General features: G+C 30.6%; 2 protein-coding genes across 2 annotated transcripts; both read left to right on the top strand.

The window, feature by feature from the left end:
• Positions 1–2485: 2485 nt before the first annotated feature.
• On the top strand, positions 2486–4216 carry LOC135924056 (chymotrypsin B-like; the record flags this gene model as incomplete). Its single annotated transcript, XM_065459104.1, has 6 exons — positions 2486–2558; positions 2880–3028; positions 3088–3179; positions 3258–3532; positions 3753–3910; positions 4070–4216. Coding segments are annotated over 6 exons (894 nt in total), but the record flags the coding sequence as incomplete, so codon positions are not given.
• A 10909-nt stretch (positions 4217–15125) lies between these two features.
• LOC135924961 (putative uncharacterized protein DDB_G0271606) lies at positions 15126–17859 on the top strand. The gene is made up of 2 exons (XM_065460098.1): positions 15126–15266; positions 15335–17859. Exons 1-2 carry the CDS (start codon positions 15221–15223, stop codon positions 17725–17727), a joined length of 2439 nt encoding a protein of 812 aa, XP_065316170.1. The 5' UTR covers positions 15126–15220; the 3' UTR covers positions 17728–17859.
• The last annotated feature ends 2520 nt before the right edge of the window (positions 17860–20379 follow it).

Here is a 20379-nt window from a genome sequence, read left to right as displayed (position 1 = left end):
TTATTTTAAAAATACATCTTTATGTAAAGGTTTGTCGAAGATTCGATATGGTTTGAATATATATATTACATGAAATTGTATGAGCATTATTAACAAAGCCTTGTTTTATATGAAGGAAGAAGAAAAATAGGCCCTTTTTTCAAGTTATTGAAAAAAAAATTATTTACAATAACGATATGATCTTAAGCCGCATTTTTAATTCGTAGATAGATTGGTCTCGACCCTGTCGATGAATGTCTAAACTAGCAGAGATTTAAAAAAATACACTGAAAATTTTGAGACAAAGGAATACATAAAAAGTTGTTATAAACTGGCCAGAGTTTATAATGTTTTTGTAGAATCGTGTTATGTCATATTAGGTATTTAAAAAGGTAAAATTATAAATAACCTCAGACACTCAACAATGCATGATTATGTAGGGTGTTAGGCAGAACTGAAGCCGACTCAATTAAAAACAGTTGTTAAAATATTTTAATTTACTAGCCGGTTTAAATAAAAGCAATAAATCAGTAATGATTTTCCAACTGATTATTTTTATCTATTAATTTCTAAAAGCGGGTCCGGGTCTGGTATTGTACAAGGTAAGTTAGGTATTTTTAAGATTATATTATTTCACGGCCCAGACTTGCCCGGTATTACATGTCTGAAATGCATCATATATTGAAGATATTTCCCTTTTGTCAAAGGCATTGTGGTTTCTAACATAATTTACTTATTGAAAATTGATCGTAAATGTAAATCGGAAATTCAAAAATATAATTTGGGGCTTTTTTGAGATGCTGCTTTGAATCGAAAGGGAAGCATATCAATGGGTCCCATTTCAATTTGATCTAATAAAATAATTACTCATATAACTTGCCAAATTAATTTAATAGAATGCTATAGAGGTTTAAGAAATATTGAACCTGTTCGCCAATCGTCTTTAAAAAAAATTAACCCGCCCAGCGTTCATTTATTTATAAAAACTTATTTACCCCTACCCTCACACGCCATTTAATAAAAATTATGGCCAAGGCCATACCAAAGCTGTTGAGAAATTGAGAGGTTGGGAACAAAATAAAAACTATATTCTATTTATAACAGAGTGTCCAAATTATTGAAAATAATATTTCACAACGCTCGATTTCTGGCTTGCTTTCTTTTGATATTTGGTATGAGCTTAGCTTATGAAATTTTTTTTCCGAAAATATTTCAAGTTTAGCCCTTCGCTTGTAGTTTCAAAAAATATTTATCGCCCCAATGGATAAAATTTTGTAATCCACCAGCCCATACCCTTTACTAGACTCTTGGCAACAAAATATTTTTAATTTGTTAACAATACGAGTGAATATGAGTTTTGAGAATTTAAATAGTCATTTTAGTTTATTATAATCCATTTTATTAAGGGAAACAAAAATTTGCACATTTATTTAAAAATAGACTAATATGATCTCCGAGTATTCGTGGATAATTATAGAGACTGCGACCTATTATTCCTAACGCCATTGAAAAAGCAAAGAAATTCACAAATATAATTTGAATTATAAATGCAGAAGAAAATTCCAATTCAGATGAAACAAGCAAAAGATAAAAATTCACTAATTGAAAACATATTGCCGATTTAATGACGATACCTTTTTTGAACTAAATATTTATAAAAATTTGGATGGCTCTTTAATACCCTGACTAAATGATTTTAGGCTCACCGCCAAATACGAGAGTTACCCAGCATTCACAGTTTCCACGAATTCGCGTAGAAGATACAAAAATATATGTAAAATAAAATTATATTTATATCATATTTTGTATATTTTACCTGTGAACGTAGGGTTATGCTGATTCTTAATAGCGGATTTAGAATCACGATTCTTAATATGCAAAAATATTGTGCACCTTAATGTATTTAGATATAATTCATTTTGCGATCCAAAATCCGATCTTAAGGCACAGCCTTAGGAAAACGGATAAAAAAATATGAATCTAATATTCAACTATATAATTTGGGATTTTGTTAGATGAAATTTTATATATAAAAAAAAATTGAATATTTTATTATAGAAAATACTATTTAGTATAGGATAATAGTGCAACTCATCAACTGAAGGCGATTTATCAATTGGATGTAATGTATTTGAAGTTAAACAAGTATCTGAAGTGAAGAGTAAGGTTAAAGTTTGAAATATGGATAAGGATTAAGATAGATTAAAGTTTATTTTAATAAAATCTATCATTTTTATTAATATGTCAAATCTGACAGGTAATGTGATTATTTTTGGCCAATAGAAATTGAAATAAATCAGCTGTTGTAACTACAGTTTACTAGAGTTGGACCATAATCGTATTATAGTAATATATTATTTGTATGTTAATATTTTACATTAATCTAATTATGATTTACGATTTATTTTTAGTTTTTTTGTAAACGGTTAAGAAATTTGGCAGCACAGAGTTTATATGTTTTTTAAAAGAAATAATTTATTAAAATATCATCGTGATATAAAATATTATTTACCTGAACAAAAAATATAATATACAAAATAATAAAAAATATCCTACCCTTGTATTCAATTTTAAATCTGGTAAAAACCACCTTTATATATTTATCATTTGCAAACATTTACTTTTCACGACCTAGTTTGGCCTTTGTTTAAGTTTTTCTTTTTAATACTTTAGAAGTGTCTATTAAAACATTTTAAATTATTTATTTTTTGGGAAAAATTTTTTTTAGATATATATTTTTTATTAAATGTTAGCAAATTTCTTCTGTTATTTGAGTATAAAGCTAGTGGAACTTATGCGTAAGTATTAAACTTAAATTAAATGCATCATATTAGTAGTATATATTGCTACAATAATTATTATACACCTCCATTCTACATAAATATATTAATATGTATAAGATGGAATTGGAATATTATCAGCAACACCAACCCCAGAAGTCCATGTTTGCGGTAAGGCATTTGCAAGAACAAATACTCCTGATTGTCGTTTGGCCTCACAAGCTATAATAAATGGTCAAGATGCTAATCCTAAAGCTTGGCCATGGCAGGTTTAGAATAACTATATAAAGTATTATTAATAACTCATAATATTAATATATATATATAGCTACATATCACCACCAATAATACCGATACCTGTGGAGGCATACTTATTCACCCGAAATATGCTATAACGGCTGCTCATTGCATAGAAGAAGGGTAAAATATATTTTTATATTTAAATAAATACTTCCAAAATTGAATATTAATAGTTTATATTTTAAAAAACTAAAATAGGACAGTGCAGCACCACGTTTACGGAGGTTTATTAGCTTTAAGCGAAAGACATAATACAACAAATAAAGGCAAAACATGGTGGGAATCACCTGTTAAAAGGATAACAAATCATCCAAATTATATTCGCGGTAAATGCGCTCATGACATAAGTTTAATGGAGCTGGAAACACGTCTACCTCTTAACGAGAGATTAAACCTAGTTTGCTTGCCTGAAAATGGAGACACCCTGAGGGTTGAAGACTCTTGTTATGTCACTGGATGGGGAGATACCGAGAGTATCACACCATATTTTATAACTTGAATTTTTTTTAACTATTTTAATTTAATTTTCCTTTTTTTCAATAAGATTTGGCATGGGCTATAGCAGTCTCTGTTTTTAACTGCTTTCCATTCTTAATAAAATAAAATATGATAAGCTTTAGTTACACACTTTTTATTACTTTTATATACATATCGGTAGATGTTCTTTTATAAAAAAAAATTTTTTTTGGCAAGATGGTGCAAAAAATGCTGCTCAAATATTGCAAGAAATCTGCCTACCTTATTTACAGCAGCTCGATTGTATTAACAAAAATAGAATCCTTGGTGATGATTTTTTTAATAATGGTCTTATTTGTGCCGATACTACTAACGGAAGATACAGAGTTGGTAAGGTAAGGTTATCAAAATATAATTTATCCCCTAAACATTTTTTCCAGCCCTGGCAATATTTGAGATTTTGGGCCAGGCCTGGTTGCTCTGATTCTAATAAAAATACGCCATTTTAATTTTTTTTAAAAGATTTTAATAATAATCTGATATTTATTTTGAAGGGTGATTCGGGAGGTCCATATGTATGTCGAAAAAATGGAGTTTGGAAATTATTTGGTGTTCTATGTGCCAATTCTCTCAGCAGAGGACAAATTTTTTTATCCAGCATCGTTGAACATCATGACTGGATTCAAAGAAACATTATATAATATTAGAGATTAGTCTAGCATAATTAGCCCATTTTGTACCATATAATATAATTATACATAAAACCCTTTGTATTGATTATCCTTATCCATGATCTTTTTATATTACTTACTTTTTCAGATTGTAAAATTACAGGTTTATATTAATGTAGTATATATTATTTTATTATATATAAATTGTCTTTTACTTTCATTTTCTATCTCATCAATTTTAATTTTTAACCTTGTACTGTTATATTTTATTGTCTTTAATCATTCGTTTTAATATTCAACTATCCTGTACATTGCTAGGCGGTTAAAAAACATTCAAAATTTATTTGAGAAAAACACGCATTCGAAGTGTAGACAAACAATAGAAATGCCTTAAATAAATTTAATAAAATAAAAATGTAGATGAGTTTATTAAGTGTCATGTTAGACTTTTAGTAACGCGCTATAACTATAACTACTTTCCCCAAAAAGTGACTTCGCTACATTATAGCTAATTTCTCGAAAAAATAACTCGTTTTTAAATGTAGCGTCGTTACTAAAAAAAACCTACAAACACAAACTAAAACAAATCTAAAATCTACCCAAACAAATCCTAGAAACTTAACCAAACTTTCTAAAAAACGAATCGTCAAGAATTATAGGAAATTATCAAATCAAAAGACAAATAAAACTACAATATAAATCCAACAATTTTATTCAAAAGAAAATTCATTTCTTTATAAAAAAAATATCCGTAATTTTTATAAAAATTAATTAATTCAAAATATAATAATAATCCACATATAATATATTACATCTAATCTTTCTATCCAAATCAACCTTATTTTAATTGGTTGATTGGCATTTCGCGTAAAAAAAAATATAAAACGTTCACGTATTTACCAATACGACATGCCACCCCTTTATGGGCTCATGGCATGTCGGCATATATATATTTTTATTAAAAAAATAATCGATATATAACGGTGTTGCATGATCAATCAAATTGCTATAACAAATTTATAAAATTTTATAAAGTCCTTCAATTTTATATAATTAATTCAATAATATCATGATTACCTTGAATATTTCAAAAAAATAGCTAATTTCAATGTGAATGATCCATTGTGATAGTGGATATAGCTATGAGAAACACCAATCCGAAAGGAACAATGGATATTTCCTAAAGTATTCAATTTCAGAATCGTCATTAATATTATTTTACACATTAACATTAAGTTGTTTTGCCGGTGATAATAAAATCCTTGTCAAATCATCTGCTACGTTTCCTGCTTCCTTTTTTTCTTTTGCGATATCCATTCATAATAAAGAATGTTCATTGACTAATCATTGATGGAACTGTGATATTCCTTCGTGTACTGCTCAAATCAACGACGCAGAGAAATATAGCCGGGTGGTTGTCATTGCTCCGATTAGTTGATTAAACGATAATTCATGAGCATTGGCTTGATAATTAACTTGACACGAGTTTGTTAAGACTGTAATCGGTTAATACGAGTTTTTTGGGGAATTTAAAAAAAATAAACAATTTTATAATTTAAAAAAAAAAATCTTTTACAAAAAAAATTAAATTAAATAAACACTTTTATAATTTAATTTTCATAAAAAAAATTAACACTTCATACACAAAAACAAAACCAATTCATGATTGCATTCCGAAACATAAACACATTTTAAACTTTTCATACTTCCTTTTACGGCATTCCACACATACACGGACCATTAAATTATAAACAAGAGAAAAAAGGGGGGAGAAAAAAAATAAAACAAAACTTTTTAATTTTAATTCCTCTTTTACAAATGTATTCCTAATACCAAATAACTCAAACACGCCGCACGTGCTAACCAAAAAAACAAATTTTTTTAAAAAAAAACTTTTTAATTAATTATATCTTTTTTTGTTTAAAAAAAAAATATTTTCCCAGTACCAATACCAATGTTCAACAACCGTGATTTATCCTATAAGGCTATGAACAAAAATCCTATAAGGCTATGAACAAAAATGTATTCACAAAATGAATTACAACTTTTCTATTCCTTTTATTTTTTTACACTTTTATTCATTTACAATACATATATTACCACAATTTCAATCTTTTTTCCTTGTTTATTACCGACAGCCGGAACATTAAACCAGTTTAACTTAACATTACATATACATACATATACTTCAATTTCTCGTAATATTACCGAGATAACCTCCTTATTCAATTTCACTTTTTTACATAAACATCTATCAATAAATTCTAATACCATCATATAATAATACATAAACTCAAACAAAAAGGTTACCGACCGTTCACGTACATTTTACTCCTTCATGCTTTAACTTGGCATAAATATATATATTTACCACTTTAAGATGAGCCCATCTCCTATTTGATCCTTTAACTTCCCATTCTCACATACAATATGTTACCTAAACCTTCATTTACACATTATATATTTGCTCGGAAACGAGTCTAATCCTTCGGGATGCACCTTCATTTTATTTATATATATATTTTCATATTTATATTATCATATGAGGTACCTCAGATTTACTCCCGCGGTCGTATATGATCATTGTGGCGCATAACTGTGCCGCCCATTTCTAATTGAATCAAATTCAACTTTGAACCTCTGTTTACCCCAACAATGCCCTTGGCCCATTTCTTGCCCCTCCCGTCAAACAAACGAGTCCATACTTTTTCTCCAACTTCAAACCTAATCTTTCGGTCCTCCAAAACTCCCTTCTCGTGACTCTCGGCCCTTAGAAAATCTAGGGGAACCCTAGTCCTCCGACCCAAAAACAATTCAGCAGGTGTCACTCCCTCCTTATTCCTAGAATTGAGGTAATACAACTGGGCCAAATACACCCCATTCCCCTGATTGCCGGCCTTTCTTATCCAATTCTTAACAATTGCTACCATCCTCTCAGCTTGACCATTTGAGCTGGGATGATAGGGCGGGGTCAAAATGTGTCGAATCCTAGACTCTTTACAAAACTGCTTGAAATTTTCGCTAACAAAGGCAGGTCCTCCATCAGATACAATGGTATCCGGCAATCCGAACCTGGCCATTAATGCCCTCAATTTCCTTACAACAATTTTCGTGGTATATCCATGTACCTCCTCGTACTCTATCCATTTCGAATACGAATCTACTACTAAAAAATACGACCTTTTATCTAAATCGAAAAAATCAACATGTAAGCGTTCCCACGGTTTTCTCGACCTGGGCCATATCTGACCCACCTCCTTCCGGGGCATCGTCGCGCACGAATTACACGGCTCACATTTCCTTGTTATATTTTCAATATCTTTTCCCATACCCGGCCACCAAACATATTCACGGGCCCACGATTTCATCTTCCCCTGACCCTGATGTCCAGCATGTAACAAATTTAAAATTTTACCCCTTAATTTGAACGGAATTACGGCACGATTACCCCTCATTAAACAATCATCTACCACAGACAACTCCTCCTTCACCTTTTTAAAAACTTTACAATCCTCCTCCCAAGTCTCTTTCCCCATTACACATAACTTTATCCTAGTCATTTCTCTATCTCTCAATGTACTCAACTTAAGATCCTCCCAATTGGTAGGACCCCCTTTGAGCATATGCGAAAGCGAACAAACCAGGGCTTTTTCACTGTTTCGAACCTTATCCTTGTTCCCTTCATCATTTCCTTCATTTAATCCTAATCGGGACAAACTATCAGGCAAACAATTCTCTTTACCGCAACGATATCGGATCTCCACATTAAAGCTGCCCACCAACAACAACCAACGTTGTAACCGGGGAGACATCATTAACTCCCGATTGTTTTTCCGAAATAAGTGAATTAACGGTTTGTGATCAGTAAAAATTACAAATTTTTTACCAATCAAATATTCACGACATTTTGTCAACCCGAAAATCACAGCCAGGGCCTCCTGTTCAATCACAGAATACCTGGTTTCCACCTCACGAAAAACACGCGAGAAAAACAATACGGGTCTCTCCAAGCCTTCTATTACCTGTAATAACGCATCACCAACTCCTTTATTTGAGGCATCTACCGCCAAAACAATTTCCAAGTCATTATCAAAACACACCAGAACTGGCTCTTTTCCAATTTTTTCCTTTAAAATTTCAAAAGCAATCTGCTGTACATCCTTCCACTCATAATGAATTCCTTTTTTCAATAAATCATACAACGGCGCCGCCACCTTTGCAAAATCTTCCACGAACCTATGGTAATAATTGACCATACCCAAAAAAGACTGCAACTCAGCCTTAGTGTCAGGCCGTTTCATGTTCGATATATTCTTCAAATTTTTATCCAAAGGTTTCACTTCAATTCCATTAATCCGATGACCCAAATATTCAACCTCCATTACCCCCAGAACACTTTTCTCCTTACTAGCTCTCAAGCCTTTATCACGAATTCTCCTAAACACTTCCTCCAAACGTTGATTATGCTGCTCCGGCGTCACGCCAGTAATTAACACATCATCCATATAATAAAATACTCCTTCCAATCCTTGAAAAACTGACGCCATGGTCCGTTGAAAAATGGGAGCAGATACGCTCAATCCAAATGGTAATCTACAAAACGCAAACAACCCCTTTGGAGTCGTTATCGTCAATAATTTACGGATTTCCTTTCTCAAAGGTAACTGCAAATACGCCGACGAAAAATCCACCTTGGAAAAATATTTCGCACCCTTCAACTGAGCCAAAATCTCCTCAATCCTAGGCAATGGATATTTAACCTCCACCACCCATCGATTTACCGTGACCCTGAAATCGGCACAAAGTCTCAATTTACCATTTGCCTTTTTAACAGGCACTAACGGAGTTGGCCAATCGCTATATCCCACAGGAATAATAATGCCGTCCTTCACCCATCTATCTAATTCCTCACCGATCTCCTTCCTCCATTCGAAAGGAACTCGCCGACAAGCCAAAAAGATCGGTGAAAACCCCTCCCTCAGTTGAACATCAACTTGATAATCATTTAAACAACCTAATTTTTCATCAAAAATAATGCCATACTGCCTTACTAGAATAGGAATAGCTTGATTAACCTTATTCCAATCCTCTTTTCCCCCGGCCACAATTTGCTTCTCATTCCCCTCATCATTAAAATCCAACTTGCTCGATTTCTCCATCATCTCCTCCGAAATTTCACAAATTTTATTATCGGTATTATCCAAATTTTCACTCTCTCCAACATCCACTATTACATTATCACTAGTATTAAAAATATTCCAATAATTATTGGGAGGACCAAGCTTGGTAATCCAATCCCAACCCATAATAGTCTCAACATTTTCCTTTACTACCCATAAATCAAGGAAAAATATAGTATCATTAAGATTAACCCCCAATTTAGCCTTTCCCAACACAGCGACTTCCGACCCATCAAACTGCCTGACACACATAGCCTCTTTTTCCAGTTTACCCCCAGGCCAATACTTATAAAAATTCTCCTGCGACATTAGAGAAATACTAGCCCCGGTGTCAAATAGCATTACTATATTCCTATGATCAACCTTCAAACTAACCCTCGGACACAAACATGGTCCATCTAATTTTTCCGTCATTAAAATATCATATGTTTTAATCGGAGAATCAGCGTTTATTTTATCTAAAATAATAATTTCATTGGCATTCTCATTGCCCCTTAAATTCAACTCGGAATTTAAATTTTTATTACTGACAATTACATTTCTTTTAACAAGATTTGTGGGACATCTTTCCCAAATAAAATTCTTAACATCCCTTCTAAAAGAATAACGAACAATATTCCTCGGATATTGTTCCCACCTAAATCGACGGAAATTACGAGAATGATTTCTTATTTTAATTCTATCATTTCCCTCATTTCGACTAATAATATTAAATGTTTTATTATACACATTTTTCCGAACTCTCGGAGCCCCGACTCCTATATGATTCACCTTGCAATCATATAGTCAACACGAATTTCGTGATACTTCCATGCAGTCCACAGCTACATGTCCCAGTCTTTTACATTTAAAACATATTCGAGATTCATTCACCCGAACCACCTTTACACTAGCATTTCCTATTTCCGATCTCTTTAACGGAAATCCATCTTTAAACCTTTGCTCTGGGACCACGCAGGTATCCCTTTTATGTCCTCGCCATCCGCAACGATGGCAAATGATCATTTCAACAAATCTTTTATTTCCTGACACTCCTTTATTCTCCTCGTAATCATTAAATTTCTTATTCATATTTATATCACCCACCTGGCTCTTAACCGGACCTTTGCTCTCCTTCATCAACGCATTGATGGCTTCTTTCATTTCTTTTATTTCCAGGAGGATCCTATCTGACCTCTCCCCAACATTTCCAGCCTTGATTTCCTCTAAAACATCTTTTAGATTACTTTCCAAGTCTGCTATTTTCTTCCCATAAATATCCGATATTAAATTAAAATAGGTTTCCTCCATTTTCTTCTTATAAACATCTGACACCCCAGTGTCCTTCTTCCAATTGCAATACATGCCTGCCAGTACCGCAGTACCCCTTTTTACCAACAATTTCAATATAATAATCAATAAATACATCATTAATAATATTCCCACAGTAATCAATTGTTTACCTAAATCCAATTCATTAAAGTTCTTATACATAACTTTATAACCCAAATCCTTATAAAAGAGAACCTTATCCCCAAAACTATGCTCCCCACTAGGCCTAAAAAAATAAACCATTTGCTCATAAATTTCTTAATTAATACTAATAATCAATTACAAAAATTTAAATATTTGTAGAAAATATTAATACAGCACCTTAAATAAAAACTTCTCTATCAGAATCGTATAATGGTTAGTACAAATGCGCAGTCAAAAATTTTTAAAAAAATTATATAATTAAAAACTTTTTTGTTTTACCTTCTAAACCGAATAACTCCTAGGAAACTATCAGCGTCACAAGACACCACTAAAAAAAACCTACAAACACAAACTAAAACAAATCTAAAATCTACCCAAACAAATCCTAGAAACTTAACCAAACTTTCTAAAAAACGAATCGTCAAGAATTATAGGAAATTATCAAATCAAAAGACAAATAAAACTACAATATAAATCCAACAATTTTATTCAAAAGAAAATTCATTTCTTTATAAAAAAAATATCCGTAATTTTTATAAAAATTAATTAATTCAAAATATAATAATAATCCACATATAATATATTACATCTAATCTTTCTATCCAATCAACCTTATTTTAATTGGTTGATTGGCATTTCGCGTAAAAAAAAAATATAAAACGTTCACGTATTTACAAATACGACAGTTACTTAAGTAGCTACTTTAAAATTTATGCCTAAAATTTCTTCTTTTCTTAAGAACTTATGAAATATTGCAATCCCAATTATATATATTTTAATAAATACAAAAAGTAACTGACAATTTTTCAGAATATCATGAAACATGAATTAATATGATTAGAATGATATTTATATATATTGAGATAGGCCATGGTTGGTCATATGACAGTTGGTCCTCTTAATTATTTCATAATTATTTTTTATTTCGATTAAAACAAATGCAAATAATTATAAATATTAATATTTATCGTTGTAAAATTTTAATTTTTAATAATATTTTTTTTTTAATTTTTTGTTATAAAAATTTCTTATAATCTCTAAATTCAATTTAAATTGCTTAATTATTGCTTATTTTGATATAATCCATAAATTAACACACTTTAAAGTCTCTTGTAACATAATTATCAAAAAAAATTAATTTTATATTGATTTCTGTGTTATATGTGGAGCAACGATCTTAGGATTCAGAAAATGTTTTATTTATTCAGATTAGTCGAGTATTATTGCATTTAATCAGTAAACGAAATGTGTCCCAACCATCCCTGATTTCCCTAAAAAATTTGCTAATTCCATTTCCGAGATTTCATGAAGAATTTTATAGACCCATGTAGCCCCTCTTCTTCGCCATTGAAAAGGCAAAGAAAATTTCAATAATTTGAATTAAAAATGGAAGGAGGTTTCAGTTCAATAAATGAACAAACAAAGGATAAAAATTTACTAACTGTGAAATTTATAACAGATTTAATTGCGATACCTTCATTAACTAAATTTTTATTAAATTGAGATAATTCCGCTATTTTTTTTTAAATATCCTAACTTTCTAATTTTAGGCTAGCCACCAACACGCCAGTTAGATTTGTATCGGATTTTAAATCGCAATTCAAAAGGTAGTTTACACATTTTAAAAGGGTAAGATGCAAAAATATTTGGAATCGCGTAAAAAGACGCTTTAAAGTGTAATTAGATGCAACTTATTTCTAATCGCGATTCAAAATTCGATATTAAGACCCGATATAAACTAAAAAATGCGATTTCACCAATATAGCCTTTTTACATAATAAAAATTAAATTATCAGCTGCTACGATTTATATTTTTTTGAGAATCGAACTACGAATCGAATATGCTGGGAAGCTAACATATTTCTTTCAAAATTTAAAGAAACCAAGAATATTTTTTAAAAAAGGGTTCACCTTGAATTTGCAATGCTTTTGTTGGAAAAGCTTGATGAGCAGGGATTTAAGATTGATCAAAATATTTAACATATAATATTCAATCAATGACATTATAATAATCGCTAGACTAAGAATTCATTCTTCTAAAGCGTTGTTGAATGCAAATCAGCTGGAGACCATGTGACACGCCATTTTGGTAACCTATATAGGATCCAGAATATGTTTCAATTATTTGAATTTGGTCTACTAAATACATATTTTCTTGTGAGAATGGCTTTGGAATAATTGTGAAGTAGGATACCATTTTACTTTGTTTACATTAAAATTTTAAATTTTTTATATATGCTTATGCGTAATCAAAATGGTATCATAATGGCGTCCTCGGCTGTTTTTCATTGATGTACCAATTTAATGAATACATCGTCAGTATAGGTGTTATTATATGCCATTGGTTATATTATATAGCTTATACCCTTTCGCGGTGGGGAATATAAAAATATAATGTATTTTGTAAAATCCTCCGGGAATTCGAGCTGAAAAAAGGAGTTACAACTTAAATTTAAGGTTTATATATCTTAAACGAAATTAAAGAAAATGTCAAAAATAAAGCTTTATAAAACAACATACGATATTTGAATATTAAAGAATCTTATAAAGATATAAATAAACGAATATATTAATTTATATATGTTAAAGACTATATATATATATATGTGTTTCCTAAATTAAACTAAATCCATATGTTTTACTATTAAATCGATCAATATTTCGGATATTGCAACAGCTTTTCAGGGTGAAACCTATTTATTATTATATGGTAGATCCGAGTTTACTTTGCAAGAAAATACCCCATGGCTCAAAAATAAAATATCGCGTTTTTAAATATTCATAACTCTAAAAAAAATCATCTTTTTCATTTATTAAAAAATATATGAAACTTAATATCCCCTAAATTTTCTTAGAATTCGATCGAGTCATTTTTTAGAAAATAATTTTAAGAAGCAATTTGACAAAATAAATAACTCAAGACTAGTGTTGTTAAACGGATCATTTTGAACGATTTTTAAAACATCCAATATTAGGAAAATTACTATGCAAGCCTTAATATTTTGCTCGTAGGATGCACAAAGGTTTGAACATCTATTAACGAAATCTCGAGGCTTAGACAATAAATTTCTGGCTAAAATATTGAGTTACAACACTACTCAAGGCCCTGAATTATTGAATGGACAATGGTAGGACACTTCTTTTTTTTCATAAAATTTTTCCTAATCAAATTTTAGCATAAAATATTTAAATTTTATAAACGCCTAACATTCAATAGATCCCCGCATCAAACCTCTTTTTTTATCTCTGTCCTATTCAATACTGACACAACCCTATATTCTTTTTTCCCAAGGATCAGGCCTCCCTGATCCCAAATTTTATAGTGACGATTCGAAATGGATTGTGAGTTAGATTAATCCTTGCAAGGGCTACGCCTAAAAGGAAAAATCAAACGATATTTTTTTCCAATTTATAATGTGACTGATAAAATATGCCGCGAGGAGAAAAATTGGAAAGGCACCAAGTTTGATCCCTAAATTCCCTTAGAAATATTCGTGTAGATGAATGAGTTTTAAAGTGACTTCAAAATTACTGAATTATATCCCAAAAACAAGGCCCTTGATCTAAATCCACTGTATTATCAGGTGTGTAAACAATCAAATACTTTCATTTTTAAAAATAATTTTCAACCCTTTGGATCTTTAAGAAAAATTTTTTTAAAAATCCTTAAGTGTGGCTCTAAATTTTGTGAGAGAAAAATAATATTCGCATTCGATCAGTGAAAGAAGAGTTGTTAGCTGTATATTACAAGAAAAGTAATAAAGATCTAAAAGAATGCTTGTGTTTTTGTATTATAACCTATGGGAGAATTCCGGCATAATCAAATTATAAGGAAAACCCTTCTAGCTAATTTTTGAAAAAAATAAAATAATTGAGGATCTTTAGTTATTTTTTGTCAAATTTTAGTTTTTTCTTATCCTAATTTTAAATTCAAATTTTTAAATAAATTTGAAGATATTGAGTTGCATAATATTTATTAATAAAATACGAAATGTGATTTTTTTAAAAAAACGTATTTTTAGAATTATAGAGATTTAAAGATACTATGTTGGTAGAACAAAATTGTAATAACAAGATCATCAAAATGTGTTAAACAATTATTTTTTTATACACTAAACCCTAAGTGGCAAAACATCTAGTTTAGATAAATAATAAGACTATCAAAAACAAATATAAAGCTCAAATTTAAAATGACGTTGAGCAATATGTAATATTTTTTATTACATAAACATTACTTCATGCGAAGAGTATTACAAATAAAAATTTTAATGTTAATTTAAAGCTTAAAGCTTTTATCTTATTTATTTTCCTGTTATTGTCAGGTCATTTGAAAATTTTCATAAAACTTTACCCACTCTAACCTTTACCGGTAAAAACTTTTTAAAGGTAAAATCATAAAATGGCACCATATACATTGAAGCAAACCCACGTTGGAGCATCAAACGGTAAATTTTTATTTATATATGTATATTAATTACAATTACAATTATTATAAATCATCAAATTCATGAAGAATGCAATGACAAACATGCTAATTTTATTGAGGCCGATTTCAGTTTATATCAAGAACTCTTTGATTCGAACGGAAAAAAGCACACGACAAAAAAATATGATAAATCTAATGATGATTTAGAATTCTCAAAAACGATTGATAACTTGTCTGTGAAGGATTTTGCAAATCTATTAACAAGTAAATCAAACGCAAGGAATCATGTGAAGCCTATATCGAATGTAATGATTTGGTACAACATGGTAGATTCTTATTCGGTTCCTATCTCATATCAGCCATTTAACCAAGGCGGGAGAAAAACTAAAAGTGTAACAGTTCAAAAATTAACTATGTGTCCAACATGTAGAAGAAATACTTTGATGACTAGTGAAAATATAGAAGTTCCAGACCCAGATGCCATGGCTTCAACGATTACAAGATGTCCAACATGTCAAGCGGAAATGATGACAAATTCAAATTTAGGAATGGGCAACTCTATGGTCGTTCCCAAATTGAAACAATGCCCTAGCTGTGGTAGGAATACTTTAATGTCTCAAGAAGTCATGAACATGCCCCAATCTCAGCCAACCATGTCAATATGTAATACCTGCAAGCAACCTATTACGATGAATAATATACAACCTTATTCTCAACAAATTCCTTTAAAATCAGAGAGTTTTATTAATGATTCTATGCTAGTTCCCAAAATTACAAATTGTGGCACATGTGGACAAACTTTGATGTCATATGAAAATATTAATTTATCAACTCAGCCTCAAATACAATCAGTACCATCAATGATGACTCAACAAAAGTTAACTCAATGTCCTGAATGTCGAAGAAACACATTATTGGTTAATGATATGGTCGTTCCCGGGGTCAATATGCCTATTCAGAGTCAACTAACTACTCAGTCTACCATGGCTTCCATTCCCACGTTGACCCAATGCCCACAATGTAAAAGGAACACTCTTATGACCTATCAAAATCAAGGAATGCTTGATCAAGATTCTTTTCAATCTTCACAAATGCCCACTATGGCGGGAAATATGTATCAACAACTAGTAGAATGCCCTACTTGTAGAAGAATGACACTTTTGGTTAATAAAGAGATGAATGCAACACCCCAGAATACAATGCCCCAAATAATGATGCAGCAACAAATGGAACAGCAAATGCAACAACAGTTAGGACAACAAATGGAACAACAAAGGCAGCAACAATTGGAACAGCAGAGGCAACAATTGGAACAACTAAGGCAACAACAAATGGAACAAGAAAGGCAACACATGGAACAATTAAAACAACAACAAATGGAACAACTAAGGCAACAACAAGAACAAATAAGACAACAGCAAATGGAACAACAAAGACAAGTACAAATGGAACACCAAAGACAACAAATGGAGCAACAAAGGCAACAACAAGTGGAACAACAAAGGCAACAACAAATAATGGAACAACAAAGGCAACAACAATTAATGGAACAACAAAGGCAACAACAAATAATGGAACAACAGAGGCAACAACAAATGGAGCAACAAAGACAACAACAAATAATGGAACAACAAAGACAACAACAAATAATGGAACAACAAAGACAACAACAAATAATGGAACAACAAAGACAACAACAACTGGAACAACAAATGATGGAACAACAAAGACAACAACAAATGATGGAACAACAAAGACAACAACAACTGGAACAACAAAGGCAACAACAAATGATGGAACAACAAAGGCAACAACAAATGGAACAACAAAGGCAACAACAAATGATGGAACAACAAAGGCAGCAGCAATTGATGGAACAACAAAGGCAACAACAATTGCAACAGCAAATGGAACAACAAAGACAACAACAATTGCAACAACAAATGGAACAACAAAGACAACAACAATTGCAACAACAAATGGAACAACAAAGACAACAACAAATGGAACTACAAAGACAACAACAATTGCAACAGCAAATGGAACAACAGAGACAACAACAATTGCAACAGCAAATGGAACAACAAAGACAACAACAATTGCAACAGCAAATGGAACAACAAAGACAACAACAATTGCAACAACAAATGGAACAACAAAGGCAGCAACAAATGCTAATGCAACAACAAATTCAACCTATCAAAAAGACATATTGTGAGACATGTATGCAACCGCTGGATAGTAACATGTATTCTGGAGGAGATACTGGGGGAACATTTACACAATGCCCAGAGTGTAGAAGAAATACTTTGTGGTCAAATAAACCAGTAAACTATGTAAGTAACCTACCTTTGATTCCTTCTATGTCGCAGCAAAATTTGTTTAGCACAGGGCCTGCCTTATGTCCAGGCTGTATGAGGCCTTTAGATTCAGGGGGGCCGACTATGTGTCCATTGTGTAAACGGCCTACGATCTATTAGGTCAATATTTCATATCATTCTAAGTAAACATGACATAATTAAAAAACAAAAAAATTATATTACACTTACTATGTCTTTCTAATGATTTCTTTTTATAATGATTTGCTTATTATAAGTGACCATATAAATGATTTTAAAAAAATTGTCAATTGTCATACTTAACCTTCTCAACCACAATTAAACATCAAGTTTTCTTTTAATAAATGAAATTAAACAAGATATAGCAGAGATATGATAATGACGAGTACATACTAATATTAAAATTTGATCGGCCCGATATCATTTGAAAACTGATCCGATTTAGTTTTTTTAGATAATAAAATAATCGTATATTTAATAAATCATGTTCTTATTCCTGTCATATCCATTCTTATATTATTCATATAAAGATTTTTGAATTCGATTTCATAAAGGGGAGACCGGGGTAAAATGATTGACGGGGTAACAATGTTTACGCGAATAACTTTCTAACCCTTAAGTATAAATACCAATTTGGTGTGAATATTTTTATATCTAATTTCTTACCTATGTTCATTTGAAATACTATCCTGATTTGACATATTTTGCCAAAAGACCTATTTTTATATCTAAAAATTTGCTTTCCTAATTATTTTATTTTGGGCATAATATATTATGCCTCAAAATTTAAAATTTTGTAGAGTTCCTTAAAGCCATAGCTATGAAATAATTTATCGGAAGTTTATGGCTCAACTAGAAATCACGCAATAACTATTTTTACAATATATATCCCCTTGGGGTAGTTATGGGTAAGAAGGCGGTTCAGTTTGATTTAAGCAAAAAGGTCATTTTCAAATTTAAACGTCTACACCGTATAAAAAGTTAATTTTGAGCAAAAAGGAAAATTAATTTATAGCTTGTGTAATTTGAAATAAAACTTTAAGTATAGTTCGCTAAGGGAATGAATAATTGAAATGTTCGCTATACCTAAAATGGGCATATTCAAATGTGCTATTTTTGATATATTTTTTCACATTCTTGTATTGTATTGATTAGTTTATATTAAAAGTGATGAATAGATGTCAAAATTGCAACTATTCGTTATTTTCAAATCTATTTTAACCACTTTAACGTGATTTAGCCACTTTACCCTGGGTAAGGTAAAATGGCACACTTTACATAATTTATCATAGCTCCTAAAGTATTATAGGCAAAAGGCTACACCTATTTATTTTTTTTGAGGGATTTGACTACTGTTAAAATAATTTATAATTTGTTGTTTATGTTTCAAAATTTTATGATAAAATTTTAAAATATAAAATATTCATATATAGTGATTCATCATTTTCTTTTTTCTTTCTTTCTTTCTTTCTTTCTTTATTTCTAATTTGAAATAGATTCTAAAAAAAATATACCTTCTTCTAACATAAACTTAAATCTTGGAACCTACTAGAACTTAAGAAGAGACCCTTTAAAAAAAATAAATAGAGAAACACTTTGGAATCCCTATTTTTATAAGAAAAGATAGTAAAAGAACAATTCTGATTTAATTTTTTGTTCTAACATTTCAAAAATCATTCATTGAAGAGCATTTATTTTAATTGTAAATATCTAATTACCGAGAAAATGTATTTCAGCAAATAAAAAAATATATTACTTCATCTTTCATTCATAATTTTAACGCATCATATTATTTCTAATTATATAATATATTACATCTTTATTTTATGGTATAGAGATTAGTGTTATTAAAAAGCCCGATTTGGATTGGATTTTTAAAAGCGACCCGATTGATTTTAGCCAAAATAATATTATATATAAGCCTCGAGATTTTGGCAAATAGATGCCCAAACCTTTCTGCCAACTATGAACTAAATTTCTAGGCTTACAATGATATTTGGTTATAATCTTAATCTGATCGTTTTTAAAAAAATCGAACTGAATAGGGCTTTTTTAACAACACGAGTAGAGACCCTGTTAATTTCTCACAATTTCGTTATCAACTTTTGAGTATATAATTAGGTTCCCGGAAAATAAAAATGTCCGAAATTCACATTGTGGTAATTCTATACATGCTTAATTATATTTCCAATCAAATCAGATTTTTAAAGTGTAAAAAATCACCCTGAGAATGACTTCAAATTGAGATATTCCAAATCCTAATAAGACATATGATTATAATTAAATAATATGGTGACTGTTTTCATTTTTTAAATATATATAATTATGCTTCATAGATGACAAGAAATTGATCATTAGACCTAACCGGCTAGTATGGTAAAACAAAGTCCGGTCAATTTTTACATAACGTCCCGATTAAGGTTTTAGCCAAAATAATATTATCGTAACGCCTTCGAGATTTGGCAGATAGATTTCTAAACCTTTCTGCCAGTCTAGTGAACAACAATTTCTAGGCTTAAAGCATAATATATATTTTTATGATCATAATGAGAGCCGTTTATAAAAATCGACCTGAATCATGCCTTTTAAACAACACTACATCCGGGAATACTGGGGTATTAATATATATCAGTCAATTAAAATGTGATACCACCATCTTTGATTTAGTAGATTCTTCTCAATTTGCGCAGAAAATAAACTTAAAATAATTTCCATTTTGCAGGTTTTGAGCTGACTCTAAAAAATGCTAAACCAAATTTTTGCGAAACTGTCATCTTAATCTCTATCGAGATT

This window comes from Gordionus sp. m RMFG-2023, chromosome 2 (assembly GCF_954871325.1).
Source record: "Gordionus sp. m RMFG-2023 chromosome 2, tfGorSpeb1-WG-v2, whole genome shotgun sequence".
NCBI classification, from domain to species: domain Eukaryota; kingdom Metazoa; phylum Nematomorpha; class Gordioida; order Chordodea; family Parachordodidae; genus Gordionus; species Gordionus sp. m RMFG-2023.
The sequence above is the reverse complement of the archived record's forward strand: the minus strand, read 5'-3'. Positions and strand labels throughout refer to the sequence as shown.

Coding starts and splice junctions, on each gene's coding strand:
- LOC135924961 (XM_065460098.1), top strand. CDS start 15,221: ATGGCACCATATACATTGAAGCAAACCCACGTTGGAGCATCAAACG. Junction 15,267..15,334: donor CCACGTTGGAGCATCAAACG/GTAAATTTTTAT, acceptor AAATTCATGAAG/AATGCAATGACAAACATGCT.